This window comes from Chelonoidis abingdonii, chromosome 10, assembly GCF_003597395.2.
Source record: "Chelonoidis abingdonii isolate Lonesome George chromosome 10, CheloAbing_2.0, whole genome shotgun sequence".
Lineage (NCBI taxonomy): Eukaryota > Metazoa > Chordata > Testudines > Testudinidae > Chelonoidis > Chelonoidis abingdonii.
The window spans coordinates 28,052,363-28,068,334 of record NC_133778.1 but is presented as its reverse complement, the minus strand read 5'-3'; the positions used below and the strand labels follow the sequence as shown (position 1 = coordinate 28,068,334).

The 15,972-nt window shown below is 43.8% G+C and overlaps 1 protein-coding gene across 1 annotated transcript; it reads left to right on the top strand.

Annotated features, from left to right (window-relative positions):
• Positions 1–10,029: 10,029 nt before the first annotated feature.
• INPP1 (inositol polyphosphate-1-phosphatase) lies at positions 10,030–15,549 on the top strand (the record flags this gene model as incomplete). Its single annotated transcript, XM_032763331.2, is given in 7 exon segments — positions 10,030–10,116; positions 10,922–10,958; positions 12,049–12,207; positions 13,488–13,609; positions 13,611–13,660; positions 15,173–15,317; positions 15,319–15,549. Coding segments are annotated over 7 exon segments (831 nt in total), but the record flags the coding sequence as incomplete, so codon positions are not given.
• Positions 15,550–15,972: the final 423 nt, after the last annotated feature.

The following is a 15,972-nucleotide window of genomic DNA, read 5'->3' as shown; positions in this document are numbered from 1 at the left end:
TTCTCCACCATCTGTATCTCATCTATATATTAAGATAAGCAGTACCTTCCATAGCACATCTTCCCTCTTGAGCAGCAGGCAAGTGACCTTTCCCAAGAGATTTGGCCAGAGGCTGGATCCTGCAAGGTGCTGAGCAGCTCCTGAAGTTGGTTTCAGTAGGAGGTGAACGTTCAGCACTTTGAAGGATCAGGCCCTAGGAGAACAGATTGGGCTGATGTGTGTGCAGTCTACAGCAATAGCTTTGTGTGTATGAGTGCATGTACGTGTGGGGCGGGTGGTGCTTGCCCTGATGTCTTCCCTTGCTAAGAGGATTCCACTTCCCTCACCCCAGCCTCCCACTCAACTTTAGCAGTGAGAAATGCTACAGCAGGCTCACCGTCTAAACCAGGGCCTGCTCCAGGCACCAGTGCAGGAAGCGGGTGCTTGGGGCAGACAATGAAAATGGACGGCACGTCCGGATCTTTGGCGGCGGGTCCACTTACTATAGTTTTTGTTCTTAAAAGAGTAATACAAAAAAAAAGTGCTATCTAGAAACTAATAGAGTTAAAGCAGAACCGAACCCCTAGTGTGGACGTGATTATACTGGAATAAAGGTTACTTTATTAGTGTAGTTTATTTCTGCATATTTATAGAAATAAATTATACCAATAAGGAACTTCTACACGGCATAGCTTCATCCAGACTAAGGGGTTATGCTGCTCAAACTATATTGTTTTCTAAACCAATATAGTTAAATCCTCCTTCAAAACCCTCCTAAAAATTCTTATTTTCCATGATCCTGACAAATAACTTGACAATGGTTAGGCTGCTAGTATGCTGAGAACATTGCCTGTCATGCTGACCAGTATAGTCTCATTGTTTTTTAATACTTCCACATCAGTCTGTCTGAATCTATCTGTTGTCTCTTGTTTTAGTCTTGGATTGTAAACTCTTTGGGGCAGGGACTGTCTTTTGTTTGCTGTTTGTAGAACAATGGAGTCCTGGTCCATTACTGGAGCTCCCAAGCTTACACTACAAGGGCCGCCTAGAGGTTCAGGGGGCCTGGGGTCTTCGGCAGCGGGGGTCCCCGCCGCCGAATTGCCGCCAAAGACCTGGAGCGGAAGAAGCTCAGGGGGCCTGGGCCCCGCGAGAGTTTTCCGGGGCCCTCAGAGTGAGTGAAGGACCCTACTTCAGGGATCCCGGAAAAGCTCCCATGGAGGCCCTTGCAGGGCCCAGGGCCTGGGGCAAATTGCCCCACTTGCCAACCCCCCCTGCCCAGGCAGCCCTGTACACTAGTACAAATACTATATAATAAAATTATATGAAAGCTATGTAGACAAGCTTTTTTAGTCTCTTGGATTTTTTTGGCTTGGCCGGCAAAAAAGAAGACTAATGTCTGTGTCTCTGCCCATAGTAATGTGTAGTTGTAAGCTATTTACGTGTACTGCTTTCAGCATAATCTGAACACACTTGGCTCTTCATTGTTAGTTTTAATAACAGCTACAGGTTTGGATCAACTTGCTTGGACATTATTTTATTGAGAGAAATTTATTTACTTATTCATTCATTCATTCATTGCTGAAAGTAAAATGGTTGCAAATATGTAGGGCCCAATTCTCCAATATCTTAGTGCTGCTTGCTCAGCACAAAAATGCCTTAAAGCCAGTGTAGGCCGGTATTGGAAGATTCCTCAATGCTGGAGGAATCTTTAGGTGGCATAAAGACACTCTAGTAGCTCCTGTACCATCTCTTCTTGGCCAACGGTATAGGAAAGCATACAAAATCTAATGATTAAAAATCTTGTTAAGCTTTATTCTCCATTGCCTTGTACTTTGTGCAGTAATATACAGAGGGGCGGCTCCAGGCTGCAGCACGCCAAGCACGTGCTTGGGGTGGCATGCCATGGGGGGCGCTCTGCCGGTCGCCGGGAGGGCGGCAGGCAGGGTGCCTTCGGCTGCATGCTTACGGAGGGTCCGCTGGTCCCGCGGCTCTGGTTGACCTCCCACAGGCGTGCCTGCGCAAGGTCTGCTGGTCCCACAGCTCCACCAAAGCCATGGGACCAGCAGACCCTCCCCAGGTACGCCTGCGGGAGGTCGACCGGAGCCGCGGAAACGGCGACTGGCAGAGCGCCCCCCCGCGGCATGCTGTCTTGCTTGGGGCGGCGACATGTCTAGAGCCTCCCCTGAATATACAAAGGTGGAAAAATGGGTTTTAAATGCTATTAAATTGCAGTGATTTACACCCACAATAGTAGTATTTTATATCCACTTTGCACAGTTCTTAAAGACAGTGGAGAATCATGTTCATTAACTTCAATAGGAGCACTATCTGATCCTACTTTACCACTGTCTGCCTATATTAACATGTATCATCTTGAAGGAGGAATGGGAAGGAGGAGAGATTTGGAACAGAATCCTAATAATGCTTATCTATGAATAATTCCTTCCACTGACTAGCCCAGAAACAAAGGAAATGATGTACAAATCTAATTAACACGTTTGCGTATAATGCGACAGAAGGATCAATGGATGGGATTCCATTAGCAAAAATTAAACTTAGAAAGTAGAAACGAGCTGAAAAGAAACTAATTGCCTTCAGACTTAAAAAAATTTTTTAATGACTTTAGTATTTAATATTTTAAATATATGCCTTTTATAACTATCCATTGATTCACATGTAACTCATAATTATCATCTGCTGGAGCTACAGGCCCACACTGAGGAAAGAGAAATATTCCTAATGTTAAACACATGTAAGTTGACTGATTTCCTTCAGAATATTGCAAACATTTTCCTTGTCAGTTTTTTTTTTTCTGCAGCATTGAAGGTTTTACTTGTAATTCCATACCACATTTACCACGGGATTAATTTTAAAGGTGCTGTTCACGGCAATCTTTACATACAGAATTTTCAAGCTAAAATTAATCTTAAAATATAGCCTTCTCTTGCCAGCTACTGTCATTCTGAACTTTTCTTCATATCAAATGAAGGATTGGATTGACTCTGGGGATCAGGGCCAGCCCACAACATTTTGGCATCTGAGGCGAGGAGCTCAAATGACGCCCCCAGACCCCCTCGCTTGGGCCAAAACTTTGAAAGGTCTCAATTGTGCCTTCTTCCTGTTCTATTCCTCTCATAATACTGCTCTGCTACTGTGACGGAGCAGGAAGCAGAGTGGATGTGACCTGCGAATGTTGCAGGAGATTTGCATTGGGGATGGGGGACTTGCCTTGAAGGAAGCTACCTGAGCCAGGAGTGGGGTTAGGAGAAGTGACACCTTCTGCCTGGGAAAGTGAATAAAGGAGATGAGGAGCTGGGGGGACAGGAAGAGAGCTGCTGGAGGAGTTTTTGTTTTCAGTCTTGGGCTTGGCGGTGCAACACAGGGAACCCCAAGCTGGGGTCTAAGCTCCCTGAACCCCGCAGAAGGAGTTGATTGAGGGTTTATGGTTGTACCTACACGCTCTGCTTGGGACTGTGCTCCTGTCATCTAATAAACCTTCTGTTTTACTGGCTGGCTGAGAGTCACGGTGAATCTCAGGAAGAGGGGTGCAGGGCCCTGACTTCCTCACACTCCGTGACAGCTACCTACCCTAATAAAGGAGAACTAAGAACTTAAAATGCCTTATTCAAAAATTTTAAGTAACACTTAACAGCAAATATAACTTCTTGTCTGCATAATAAAAACTGGCATTTTTATCTGTTTGATTAATCAAAGTGGTGCTTTCCATGCCTTCTTGGTTGCAAAGATTTTAACTGCTTCCTGAAGGTCCGCAGTCTGGGCCAGTATGAGCAGAGCAACAAAAGCATTTGGAAAGAGGGTGGTCATCTTATTTGTGCACATATATTCCAGAACAGCCTTTGGAGCTGATCCTGCTGAAATTATCTTGAAAGGGCTTTCAGTTCATCATCTAGATCACTCGCATCGATATCACGCATGTCATCATGTATCAACACTGTCTCTAGTGCCCTGCATTGCTGGTGTAGGTGGTCTTCAGGTATAGTGAGGAGTTTTGCAATATCATACAACATCCCAAATATACTGCAGTGTTCCTTGAGCTGCATGAAATGTTCTTCAACTGACTGTATTGCACAATCTAGCACCTGGTTAAATAATTCAACTTTAAATTGTTGTTTGGGGTCTCTTATGGGATTATCCAATGCCTCATAATCAAAATGTCTTCTTTGGTGACTCTTCTGTTCTTGAATGGGTGGGGAAAACTTCTGTGCACTCTTAGAACATTTTGAAATCCCTCATCTGACTGGTAAGACTGTAAGTATGACTTTGATTGGTCCAGTTGTTCCATTGCTCCAGATATATCAACGTCAAGACCTTGGAGTTTCTTGCCTACAACATTTATTTCAAACAGTTGAAGTTATAGATTCATAGATTCATAGACTCTAGGACTGGAAGGGACCTCGAGAGGTCATCGAATACAGTCCCCTGCCCTCATGGCCGGACCAAATACTGTCTAGACCATCCCTGATAGTCATTTGTCTAACCTACTCTTAAATATCTCCAGAGATGGAGATTCCACAACCTCCCTAGGCAATTTATTCCAGTGTCCAAGCACCCTGACAGTTAGGAACTTTTTTATGTATGTTTCTGGTGATTCTTTTTCCCTCTGCCACTGTTCTCCCGTGAACAGTGCCTGTCATAGCATTATCCGCCATAATGGCAACTGTGGCATCATCTACCTTCCCAAACTGGTGTTTGATAGGCTTTATCGCCTCCACTCAACTTTCCCATCGTGTGGCATTAAGTGGTTTCAGTGTCAGAGAGGATGTTCCCAGATGTTGCTTCAAAATTTGCCATCGATGAGTTGATGCAGAGAAAAATACATAGATGCTTTGAATTACATTAAAAAAAATCAGCAGCCTCACTAGAAGCTAATGCTGTATCACTCACCACCAAGTTCAATGGATGAGAACTGCATGGGACAAAAAAAGCTTGAGGGTTTAACTTTCAGATCTGTGTCTGCACTCCTCTTTTCTTTCCTCTCATGTTGGCACCATTATCACAGCCTTGACTTCTCGTGTCAGCTATCGCAATTCCTGTATCTCTAGCTTTTTAAGAAGCACATTAGTAATACTAGCTCCTGTAGTATCATCAATGTCAATAAATTCTAGAAAATGCTCTCTGACAGTCACCATTGCAGGGAAATTTTCATTAGGTTCTATTGTTGTTACAAAATGTACCATTAAAGTCATTTGTTTCATATGGCAGGTGCGCAGTCCAGAATAACAGAGTAATATCTTGCTGACTTTAAATCTGCCACAATCTTCAATTTGATTTTTGTTGCCAGTAACTGTATGATCTAATTTTGAATTGTCTTTCCAAGGTAGTGGTGTGTGTACATTTCTTGGGTGGTGACTCTTCTGAGATGCTCCTCGAGTACAGCATCAAACTCAGCCATCAACTGCACAATTTTAAGGAGGTTTCCATTGTTTGGCACATACAGCTGATCTGAAGTGCCACGCGGTGCTTGGTTTTGAGTAGCAAGCATTCTTACAATGGCAATGAGCCTTTTCAGAACATTTTGCCAGTAAAGAGACTCTGATGTAATCTTCTCTTGATGCTCATCATTTATGGTGGCCTTTAACCTTAGTCTCATATCAAGCTCTTTCCACCTCTGGAATGCTCTCTGGTGATTTGTTGCCTTCTCATGGCATGCCAGATTTTTCCAGTGCTTTGTTCCTGTAGAACCCAGTGTGGCTGGAACATTAGACTGGAAGAGTTTGTAACAAAAATAGTATGCAGCATTCTGGGTTTTTGAGTACATAAGCCATGGCCTCTCCACTTTGTCACCAGTGGGGATTTCACACCAGTAATGTGTTGGATGGTAACTTCTATTTTCATTGTCTTTGGGGAACATGACGTTTTTCACTTGCTATGGCCCATGAAGTACAAGGAAGTTCCTCAGGCTACTGCTCAAGTGGGTCCACAGTTCTGGATCATCTAGACTTAAGGAACTAAACTTGTGCCTCCATCACACTCTTCTCTGATCTACACTTTTCTTCAGGAATGTGAATAGTTACATCCATTTGAGATGGAGATATGGATGCTGCAGTAGCTGCCAGGTCACCTGCACTCTGACTAACTGGAAGATCAGGCATCTCCTCACCACTCACATCCTCACTGGGGCCAGAAGGCTCACACTGTGTCTATGTATCTCAGGAGAGATCCTTCCTGCTTAGAAAGAAAAGCTTCCTTTGCTTGCTTTCTTTTTCTGAATGCTGCCCCGGAGGGGGGTTTTCTTCTTTCACTCATGACTGCTGTTCTGTGCCAGCTATAGTGGCTCTCAACACTCAATGGAAGGGGACAAATAAGCAGGTTGGTAGCAGAGCCTGGGTGAGGGAAGATATCAGCGTCTTAAGGTCCTAACTGGCTCCTAGTACTTCAGTTGACTGCCTGTTCTCCTCAAGTGAGTTCAGGGAAGCAGCAGGAAACAGGAAGCTCCCTGAGAAGCTGGTGTTACTCAGTCCAGGCTCCTGGGGGTGCTAGAGAGGTACATAAGAGGCTCCTCCTCCTCTCTCTCCCTGAAGCTCCTGCTGCTTTCTGTTATTCCCTCTCACCTTTTTCTCCTGCCTGTCTGTTATGTCTTGTGCCCTCCTTCCTCCAGCACATCGCTCCACCATCTCTGTGCATCTAGAGCACAGAGAATACATATGCACCAGCAGCAGACACAATTTTCTACAATCTGGGTCCTAATGCCTCCCCCCCAGTCTAGAGCCTGAGGCGGTCGCCTCATGGTAAGGCCAGCCCTGCTGGGGATATATAATAAAATAATATCGAGCTCTGCAAGCCCAAGTCGGCTAGCACAAACTAGCCGTGTGTTTTTTCTTTGCTGTATAGATGCCTAAGATGCCTGATTCCAGGTGGTTTCCAGCTGTGGATTGCAAGCCAAGCGAAGCTAAGCACCTCCCTGCAGCCTGGACTTAGGCCTTGCCTACACTACAAAATTAAGTTGACCTAAGTTAGGTCAATGAACAGCCATGGCAGTAATTACTGCAGTGGTTCAAGTCCACGCTACGCCCCCTCTGTCAACAGTGTACGTCCTCACTAGGAGTACTTCCATTGACTTAACTGTGTGGTGCACTGACAGCTAGAGTGTCCCCCCAGCCTGACCCAGGGCCGAAAGCCTGAGCTGTCAGCCCCACACAGGACTCACACCAACAGGTGATATAAGAAAACCAGTGTCTACACTGACACTGCATCGCTCTAACTACATCAGCCTCCACAGAGGTGGAGTTATTAGGTCAGTGTAGTGAGCAACTTACATCAGCAGGAGCAATGTTGTAATGTAGATACTTACAGAGTTAGGTTGACGTAAGCTACCTTACATCAGCCTAACTCTGTAGTGAGATCAAGCCTGTGGAACCTAATAGTGAGAGGGGAAACTTAGGACACATCCTTGTCCTCAGCGTCTCCTATTGAATGGCTTAAGTGGCTCCCTGCCAAGCATGATGGATATGGGGAGAAGGATTTCTACCTACATAACAGGGCTATTGTAAGAATTAATAAACATTCGTTTAAAGTGTAATGTGCTATGTAAATGGTTACAGTTGTCGATTTCATCATGCAAATTAGGTACCATATTTATTATTGAAGTAAAAAGTGAAGTATTGTTATAATATGTTCACAATGGACACACAGAAAATGTCTATTTCAGTAGATGGTTTTTGTAGAGGTGTGACTGGTAGCCCCCATCTATTAAGGTTGCCTAACATTTCCCATTATAAGACTCTTTTCAATTTTTATAACTGCCAAACTAATAGTTTGGGATGAAATTTAATTTCCATGGCAGGTATCTACCTCAGGCTGAGCTTTTTTTTTTTTTTTTTTTTTGCAATTTCAGCCAAAACACTTCAGTCATTTCTTAGAATAAGGCTAGGGGAAAATACATTGTTTTTCAATGTAATAAAAAAATTCATTCTTTATTTATTTATTTTTTGAAAACTCGTGCACGCCCATACTTTGGTTCAGGGACTTGAAATTTGGCAGGAAGTTGATGTTTATGTCAAAGATGTGCCTTTTGCTGTCCCTATGAACATCTGCCCTGATTTGGTCAAATTACAAGCCTCTGAAAAGTCACAGTTTGTACATGCTCAGTAGAGAGTTGCTAGATATTTTAGCAGCTAAAATCTCCAAAGATTCTATCCTCACTGAACATGCTTGAGTGTCACAGTTACTTGTGCTGAGCAGACATTTTGAATATGCTTCATCCCCTCAAAACTCCTAAGTATGACAGAATTGCTATCCCCACAGAGCAATGGAGCATATGCCAGCACAGGCTACAGGGATGAAGCTGTCTTTTTTCCTATAATGACTCCTCCAAGGTGGGGTAAGGTCAGGCACTAGAACTGAGAATAGGGAGCCTGTCTCACCTGTGCTTTCAATGACATCCTCCCTTTCTCTCTCTCTCTCTTCCCACCCCACAACGGTACCCAGGCAGTGTGGAGGAGGGGACAGTGCCAGACCTAGGCATTGTGGTGGAGGGCTAGGAGTTGACTGGGACAAGAAGCCTGGGAGGTGGAGACTGGGACTCAAGTCTGGCAGGGGAGTGTAGACTTGAAGGGGACTAGCTGGACAAAGAGACTGGGATAAGGAGCAAGGGAAAAGGAGGACACTTAGACTGGATGAGCAGTCCAAGGAACCTTAATTCTGGCATTACCTAACTTTTAAGTGCTCCACTTTTAACATACTTTTTTTAGACCTGATAGGATGTTGGGTTCCAGGGAAGGTGTAAAAACCACATGATGTAGACCTTTACATTATACTGTGCTACACTGGGGAAATATTTTTACAAAACCCAGTATATAAATAATTACAAAACAAACATGTACATAACACTATTGGGTCACCAGAATGTTTCAGAGGGTCATGTGGCAGCTCCTATAGCTGTTGTCTCACAGGGCTGGTTGGGCTGGCCTGCCTGCTCCACGCAATGCAACCTGTAGAGTCTCAGCACCACTCGATTTGGCCCAGCTGTTGTGATAATGGGAGTCCGAGTAGGCCAGACTTGAGTGAGTAGCACTGCAATCCTATGAGCCAGGCCACAACTCCACTCTCACAAATTTGTCCAGTCAGGAGGGTGGGGCCAAACCTGAGCAGTGCTACAGTCCTAGGTGTTGCAATGCCCAGGCAGACCTGAGAGCCAAGCCCAGCCAGCCCCACAGCACAGGAGTTGAAGGAGCTGCCATTGTGGCTGCCCAGCACTACATGTGCTGGGCAGGACCCAACTCCTCTGGGGAAGGAGGGGGGCAGGTTCAGGTTCAGACCAAAACAACCCCAGGGCTTCAAACCCCAGACTATTTATTGGGTCACGACAGGCCATAAACATTTTCAAATGGATCCTGAGCCCAGAAAGGTTGAGAACTGCTGGCTTAGACTATTCAGCATTGCTCTTATCTCCTGGACCTCCATTTCAGCCGTGACCATCAGGAGGATGAATGGAACTGGATGGTCTGGTAAACGGACAAAACCAGAAGAGAGAGGAAAAATGGAGGGAGCACCATTTGGATGAAATGGGTTCTGCTCTTAGATGTTATATATCACCTACATGGTCTCTCTGAATAGTTGACGGGTGTGTATGACTATCAGCCTGATTCCAATCCCATTGAAGTCAATGCCAAGATTTCCATTGATTTCAGTGGACTTTGGATTTTAAACTCTTATCATTCCTAGGACAAGAGACTAATTCTCTGATCTGACTAATCACCAGCCAAATTTATGCTTTGTTGGCAAAGTCTGGAGAAGAAAGTTCTGTGGCAGGGAGAAAAGAGGTTACTTTGCTTCCTGATTCAGTTTGGTTCCACGGTACTATGTCTTGGGAGACCAGAGAAGCAAGTACGATATAAACCATGAATCTCTGAATTTCTGCAGAATACAGTACTACATTATTAATTTTGGACCTGATCTCCTAAGGTGCTCTGTGTTCTCAATTCCCACTGGCTTCAATGGACGTTGAAGACATTTTAGCACTTTGCAGAATTGGGCCCTTCAAAGCTAAATTAAAATTTTGTTCATAACTAAACATATGTTGTTTTTCTTCACACTCAATTTAGTTTCCAGGTTTGGAAAAAAAACATTGCTGGGGAGAAATCCAATGAATTTACTAATGAGCTGGGTAAGTATAGGGTTATTATTATCTATTTCTTGTAACCTTATTCCTGTGTTATTCCGATCCTCATCTTGACACTCTGAAACAAACAGATGTTTTAAAGCTTTCCACTGTAAATACTACAATATGTTAAGTACCATTTCAAATAGCTTGTGAACATGGTATATTTTAGGAAACAGGAATGTCAGTCATACAAAATGGCTTCAGAAATGCTGCACACATGAATAATTGAACTCAGATTGCACTGATAGCATTACAAAGCAAATATCTCAGGTTTCTCATCTATTGTTAGTGAATTTAATTTCCAGCTGAAAATGTGAGCAGAGACAAAAACAGTATGGTAAATGTATAGTATAGCATTTATGTCAATTATACATAGACATTCACATTATCAATTCTTGTTATGACTGGCACACAACAGTCTACGCATCCTAAGTGTATAGAAATCTTTTAATGAGAATCATTAAATATTAATGTTTCTATTCATCTTCAAAGGTTTTATAAGAATCGCAATCTGTCCATACATCTTTACCTGGGATGTTTCTTTAAAACTTAAAAAAATAACATGGTGTACTAGGGCCTGATCCTATGCTAATTGAAGTTAATGGCAATGCTCCCATTGACTATAATGATGTAGGATCAAGACAGTATTTCCTAATACAGAGGATGGGGTAGTCTAAGCATGTTCTCATGAGAATGTGTTTCATCAGCGCATCAATGACTTGCCTATTATTTTAATACAATGTGGATAACTAAAATGAAAACTGAATTCAACTACTAGCGTTGCCCAGATTCTAAAATATTAACACACACACAATATAGATTACGTTAAGGTTAAGATGCTCGCTGCAGAATAAAAGCAAATAAACTCAGAGCTAACTGTTAAAGCCCTGACTTACACTATCTGACTCTTTTCTGTGTTGGGGAATTATAGAGTCTTAACACCACTACATGCTGTCATGTTTAAGGGGACAAATTCAACCCTGGTGAAAGGGGGTGGGGGCACGGCCAAAAAATGGAAAAATGTGAGTGCCTATATGTAAGCACCTAAATCCATGTTTGGGCACCTAAACAGCCTGACTTTCAAAGGTGCTGAATACCTGCACCTCTGATTAAAGTCTCAGAGTCCAGTGAATTCCTGTGGAAATCACTGTAAAAAAAAAAAAAATGGCTGGGACCAAGATTTTCAAAAGTTGGAGTCTAAAGTTAAGCTCTATATTTAGGCATGTAAGAAACTGGTCTGACTTTTGAAAGTGCTGAGTTCTTAGAAGCTCTGAATGACTTCAGGGAGAGCTACTTGAAAATCAAGCAACACTTTTAAGTATTTGGTGCCTAACTTTAGACTTTCCAATTTGCAAATATGGGTCATTATTTTTCTTTCACTTCAGTGTTGTTGAATTTCTTTTCAATATTGAATAAAACTGCATGTATTTACCCTATGACAATAGATGTCAAATTTGTGTAAATATGTAATTGTGGACTAATGAAAGTACTATCTTGTAAGAAATATGCACTTGCATACACAGTAACCTGTTGTTTAAACCAAATAAATCTTGTATTTAATTTTTTAAGTGATTTCAGTGGGCATTTTGCCTGAGTAAGGATTTAGACCTCTTTCTTTCTGAGGGTTTCCATGGTATGCATGTTAATGTGGGACATGATCTTCCATAACTTGCACATCCAACTATCAGTGAAATTGGGTTTGTCAAGTGGACAGAGGAGGGAAATCTAATTAGTATTGAAAGTAAAGAAGCAGAAAGAAGAATCTAGCACTGTTTAAAAAATGATTTCTGAGAAACTTGGGAGCCTTGTCTAACCTCCCTGTATTAATCACCACAAACATTATTTTATAAGTCTTCCTCTGGTGACAGAAATTCTGTAAACAGTCTCCTTTTATGTTAGCTTTTTGAAGAAAAGATCAAAGTTACCATTTACTCAATGAGAGGAAGCTGCATAGTTTCTTAGTAAAGTTCTTGCTGGGAACATTCTGGCATCAAAGTTACTAGCTGAAGTAGTTCATTAGGATGTTGCATTTATAGACCCACTGGATGCAGTAAAGGAGATAAACATTCCACAAGATATTATGAGTATCTGGGTGGATACTATAGGTAGGATAACAAAAGGGAAGAACAAGTGTAACTGAAGAATTTATACCCTTGCTAGTATACTGTATCACCATGAACACAATCAACCTTTCCCTATGCATTGGACATGCCAGCCTTTTTCCTATTTAATTGATAAAGTACCTTCTATTACCCTTGTGCCTCAGTGTATGGCTAGATTCATCCCTTTTGTTACTACAGGTATAATTGAACCTATACCGTTGTGCCACTGGGAGCCACTGTGCCTCAGGGGGAATTCACCCCCTGTGTTAGTAGGCAGTAGTGATGCCACCACTCAGCCAGGGGTCTCAACCAGGGATGGATAGCTTTAGTTTCTATCTGGGACTCCACAGATACCCTAAACAGCACATATCCTGGATGCTCTAACCCAGTGTTTCTCAAATGTGGCCACTGTGGCCATATGCGGCCACCAGTCGATTTTCCTGTGGCCACAACAGCCTCTTGTGCAGAAATGGGGGAAGGGGCAAAGCAGCGCTCAGTGGCTGGCTTCAGCCTCCCCCCCCCCCGGTTCAGCCAGAGGCTCCAGTGATAGGCTATAGTCCCCCCCTTCACCCAGCTGCAGCCACAGGACTCTGGCAGCGGACTTCAGCTGTGGGACTCCTGAGATGGGCTTCAGCCCCCTCCCCCCCAACTTCAGGGCTTTGGGTTTCAGCCCCCTGACAGTAGTAGAGCTCTGCCTGTGGGCTTGGGACTTCAGCCCACTCCCAGCTCTAGCCATGGGGCTCTGGATCTGGACTTCTGCAGGGCTGGCCTTACCGGGCGCTGTGGTCCAGAGGCAAGAAGTAGGGTGAGCCTGAGGTCCGAGGCCACGGAAGGGAGCCCGAGGCATGGGGGAGAAGCAGTGGAGCCTGGGGAGGCAGTGGGACCCGGGCACCAAAATATAACTGTACATTATTTTTACAGTTGAGTTTTCCTAAAGTTAATTAAGTATTTTAGGGAAAAAATTGTCAGAGTGGCCACCAACCAGAGTTGGTTGCCACATTCTGAGGCTGCCAAAAAAATTGTTGTGAGAACCCCTGCTCTAGCCATGCCCCATCGATGGCCAGTGCCACTCCTTTTTGAGGATCCACTTGATGTCTCCATGCCAACAGTGGGGCAGTGGTTGCAGAAGGCCACCTTGTGCCACTGCAGCATTCTTCCAGCTGGACTTTCCATCCCTGGGGCCAGAAGTCAGTGTATTCACTGCTTATGCAGGCCCATTGCCTACATACGTAATCCTGGTTCTAGTTGTGTCTTTAATTGTTATAAAATTATTCCATTTTTAGATTCCACTTCCCAGTAAATAAAAGGTTCTGCAGATGTCTAGCCAAATCAAGGAGTTTTCCCATCTGGGCTTCAGTGTGTAACTATTTTAACTGGAGCATATGACATACAAACTAGGATGCCTTTTGATGTTAGTCATCAATAAACCATTTGCAGCACAAGATACAAGATCCAGGTGAAAAAGAGAAATATTTTTGAGTTAGTTCTTATTCATCTTGCATTTACAGTTCATAACACACACAATTCTGTCAAGTACAAGGGTGAAAGTAACTCACAGGACTTACCAGTACGGCCAGAGTCCTGGGGCATGCCTCATCTGGAAGAGGCAGGGCCTCAAGGTTTAAAGGCCCTGGGGCACCAGCTGTGGCTGGGAGTCCCAGAGCCTTTAAATCACCCAGGGGGCTCCCAGCTGCAGAGGTGGCTGGTAGCCCTCTGGGCGAACAAAAGGGCCTAAGGCTTTAGCCACCGTGGAGCTCTGGGCCCTTTAAATCTCGGCCCCAGCCTGGCCGCCAGAGCTGCGGGCAGGATTTAAAGGGCTCCTCCGGGCTCCCTGCCACAGCAGGGAGCTCAGAGGAGCCCTTTAAATCCCAGCCCCAGCCCGGCTGCCGGAACTGCGGGCCGGGGCCAGGGCCAGGATTTAAAGGGTTCCCCTGAGTTCCCCGCCACCCGGCCTGTCTGCCGCAGCGGACAAGCGCTGGAATTTCAAGAGCTCCTCCGGGCTTCCCGCCGCAGTGGGAAGCTCGGAGGAGCGCTTTAAATGCCAGCCCCAGCCCAGCCACTGGAGCTGCAGGCTGGGATTTAAAGGACTTGGGTCTCCCTGACCCAAGTCCTTTAAATCCCCGCCGCAGAAGCCGATGCAGTCCAGCACGGCATACTGGCTCTCGCTGGTACGCCGTACCAGACCATACCGGCTTACTTTCACCTCTGGTCAAGTATAGCCTAAAACACAAAATACGCATATATATATATTTATGAAGTAAACATGTTGTGCTCTATACTTATTCATACTTATTCAGTCCTCACACTAGCAAAAATCCTATTGCAGTCAATAGGAAGTTTAGTATGAGAAAACTGATGGTCTGATTTTGATCTCCCATCAGTTTTACACTGGATTAACTCACTTGATTTCAGCTGAGTTATTCCTGCACAAGAATAAGTGATACCAGAACCAGGCACTGAGTGAATTCAGCAGGATTTGGCCCTGTGTAAATTCCATAGACGTTAATAATTTTGCTACTAACTAGTGGCACTGTTCTCTTTAAATCAAACGGAGCTTATTAAACAAAACAAAACATATTCAAAGATAATTCTTCTCTCTGTGTTGTGGATGGATGTGGATGTCAAGGCCTTAGACCCATTAGCTTGGCAGTAATGCTGTGTATTGGAGCATGGAGGCTTGGGTGTGAGAGTAACCTTGAATGTCTCTCTTCTTGACTCAGGAGTACTTGGTACAATGTAGAAGAGATATACACAGGCTTCTGGGGAGGGAGGTAAAATGATGCTTTTCCATATTCCATTGGTGCTTCCTATCACCCATTTTATAAAGCTGTACTAGTATATGGCACAAAAAGAACCGTTTGCCTAAATTCTTGAGGAAGAGACCCAAGATTAGTCCTATCAGAGATTAAAACTATAGGGTGAAATGCTGGCCCCACTGAAGTCAACTGGCATTTTCCCTGGGAAAAAGATTTCACCCATGGTCTCAACATGCAACTGGTTACAAAAGCCTTTGAGTTGTACAAGGTTTTGTTGATATTTATCTCATTTCAGAAGATTCCACGTTCAAGTGGAACTGCTATGCCCCGTATGCTGTGCTGAGATCCTTAGGAGGAGGGAACAGTAGACTTGAAAGAATGCTTAATGAGATGACAAGAAATAATGCATGATGTGCCACATTTACTATATAATGTAGAAGTATAAGGGGCCACTGAAACAGAAAAATGGGCCAGTAAAGGTGGGGTTGCAACTTACAGATCAGAGAAACATTTGGGAAGCTTTAAGTCTTCTGATTCAAAACCTCTGTTTGATCAATGTGTTACCATAAATTGTCAATCAACCTACTGAAGGTGGTAGAGGACTTTTTCTTATTTAATTTGTTTTAAAGAATGAATTAAATTTAGTTTGATGAATAATTGCCCATGTTGCTTCTAAGGCAAAACCAGATCTCTGTATGATACACAACTTTAGTGAAACTTGCCCCAGACCAGTTGCTCAGTAGAGGCAGCCTACTAATAAAGGGAAAGCTGAATAGCCCATAGTACACATGAGGATGCTTTGAGGCAACTTTTAAGACCAGAGATTGCCTAATATGCGTGGTCTCATACAGATTTCACTGCATTCTAATCACATAGTTTTTGCTCTAAAGACCCAATTAATAAAACTTCCATTGATTCTTAGTGGGAGCAATATCAGATCCATTAGCTGTGACTCTTTCACCTTGTCCGTTGAGCAGGGGAAAATGGAGGAGGAGTTGGTTCCAAAATATCT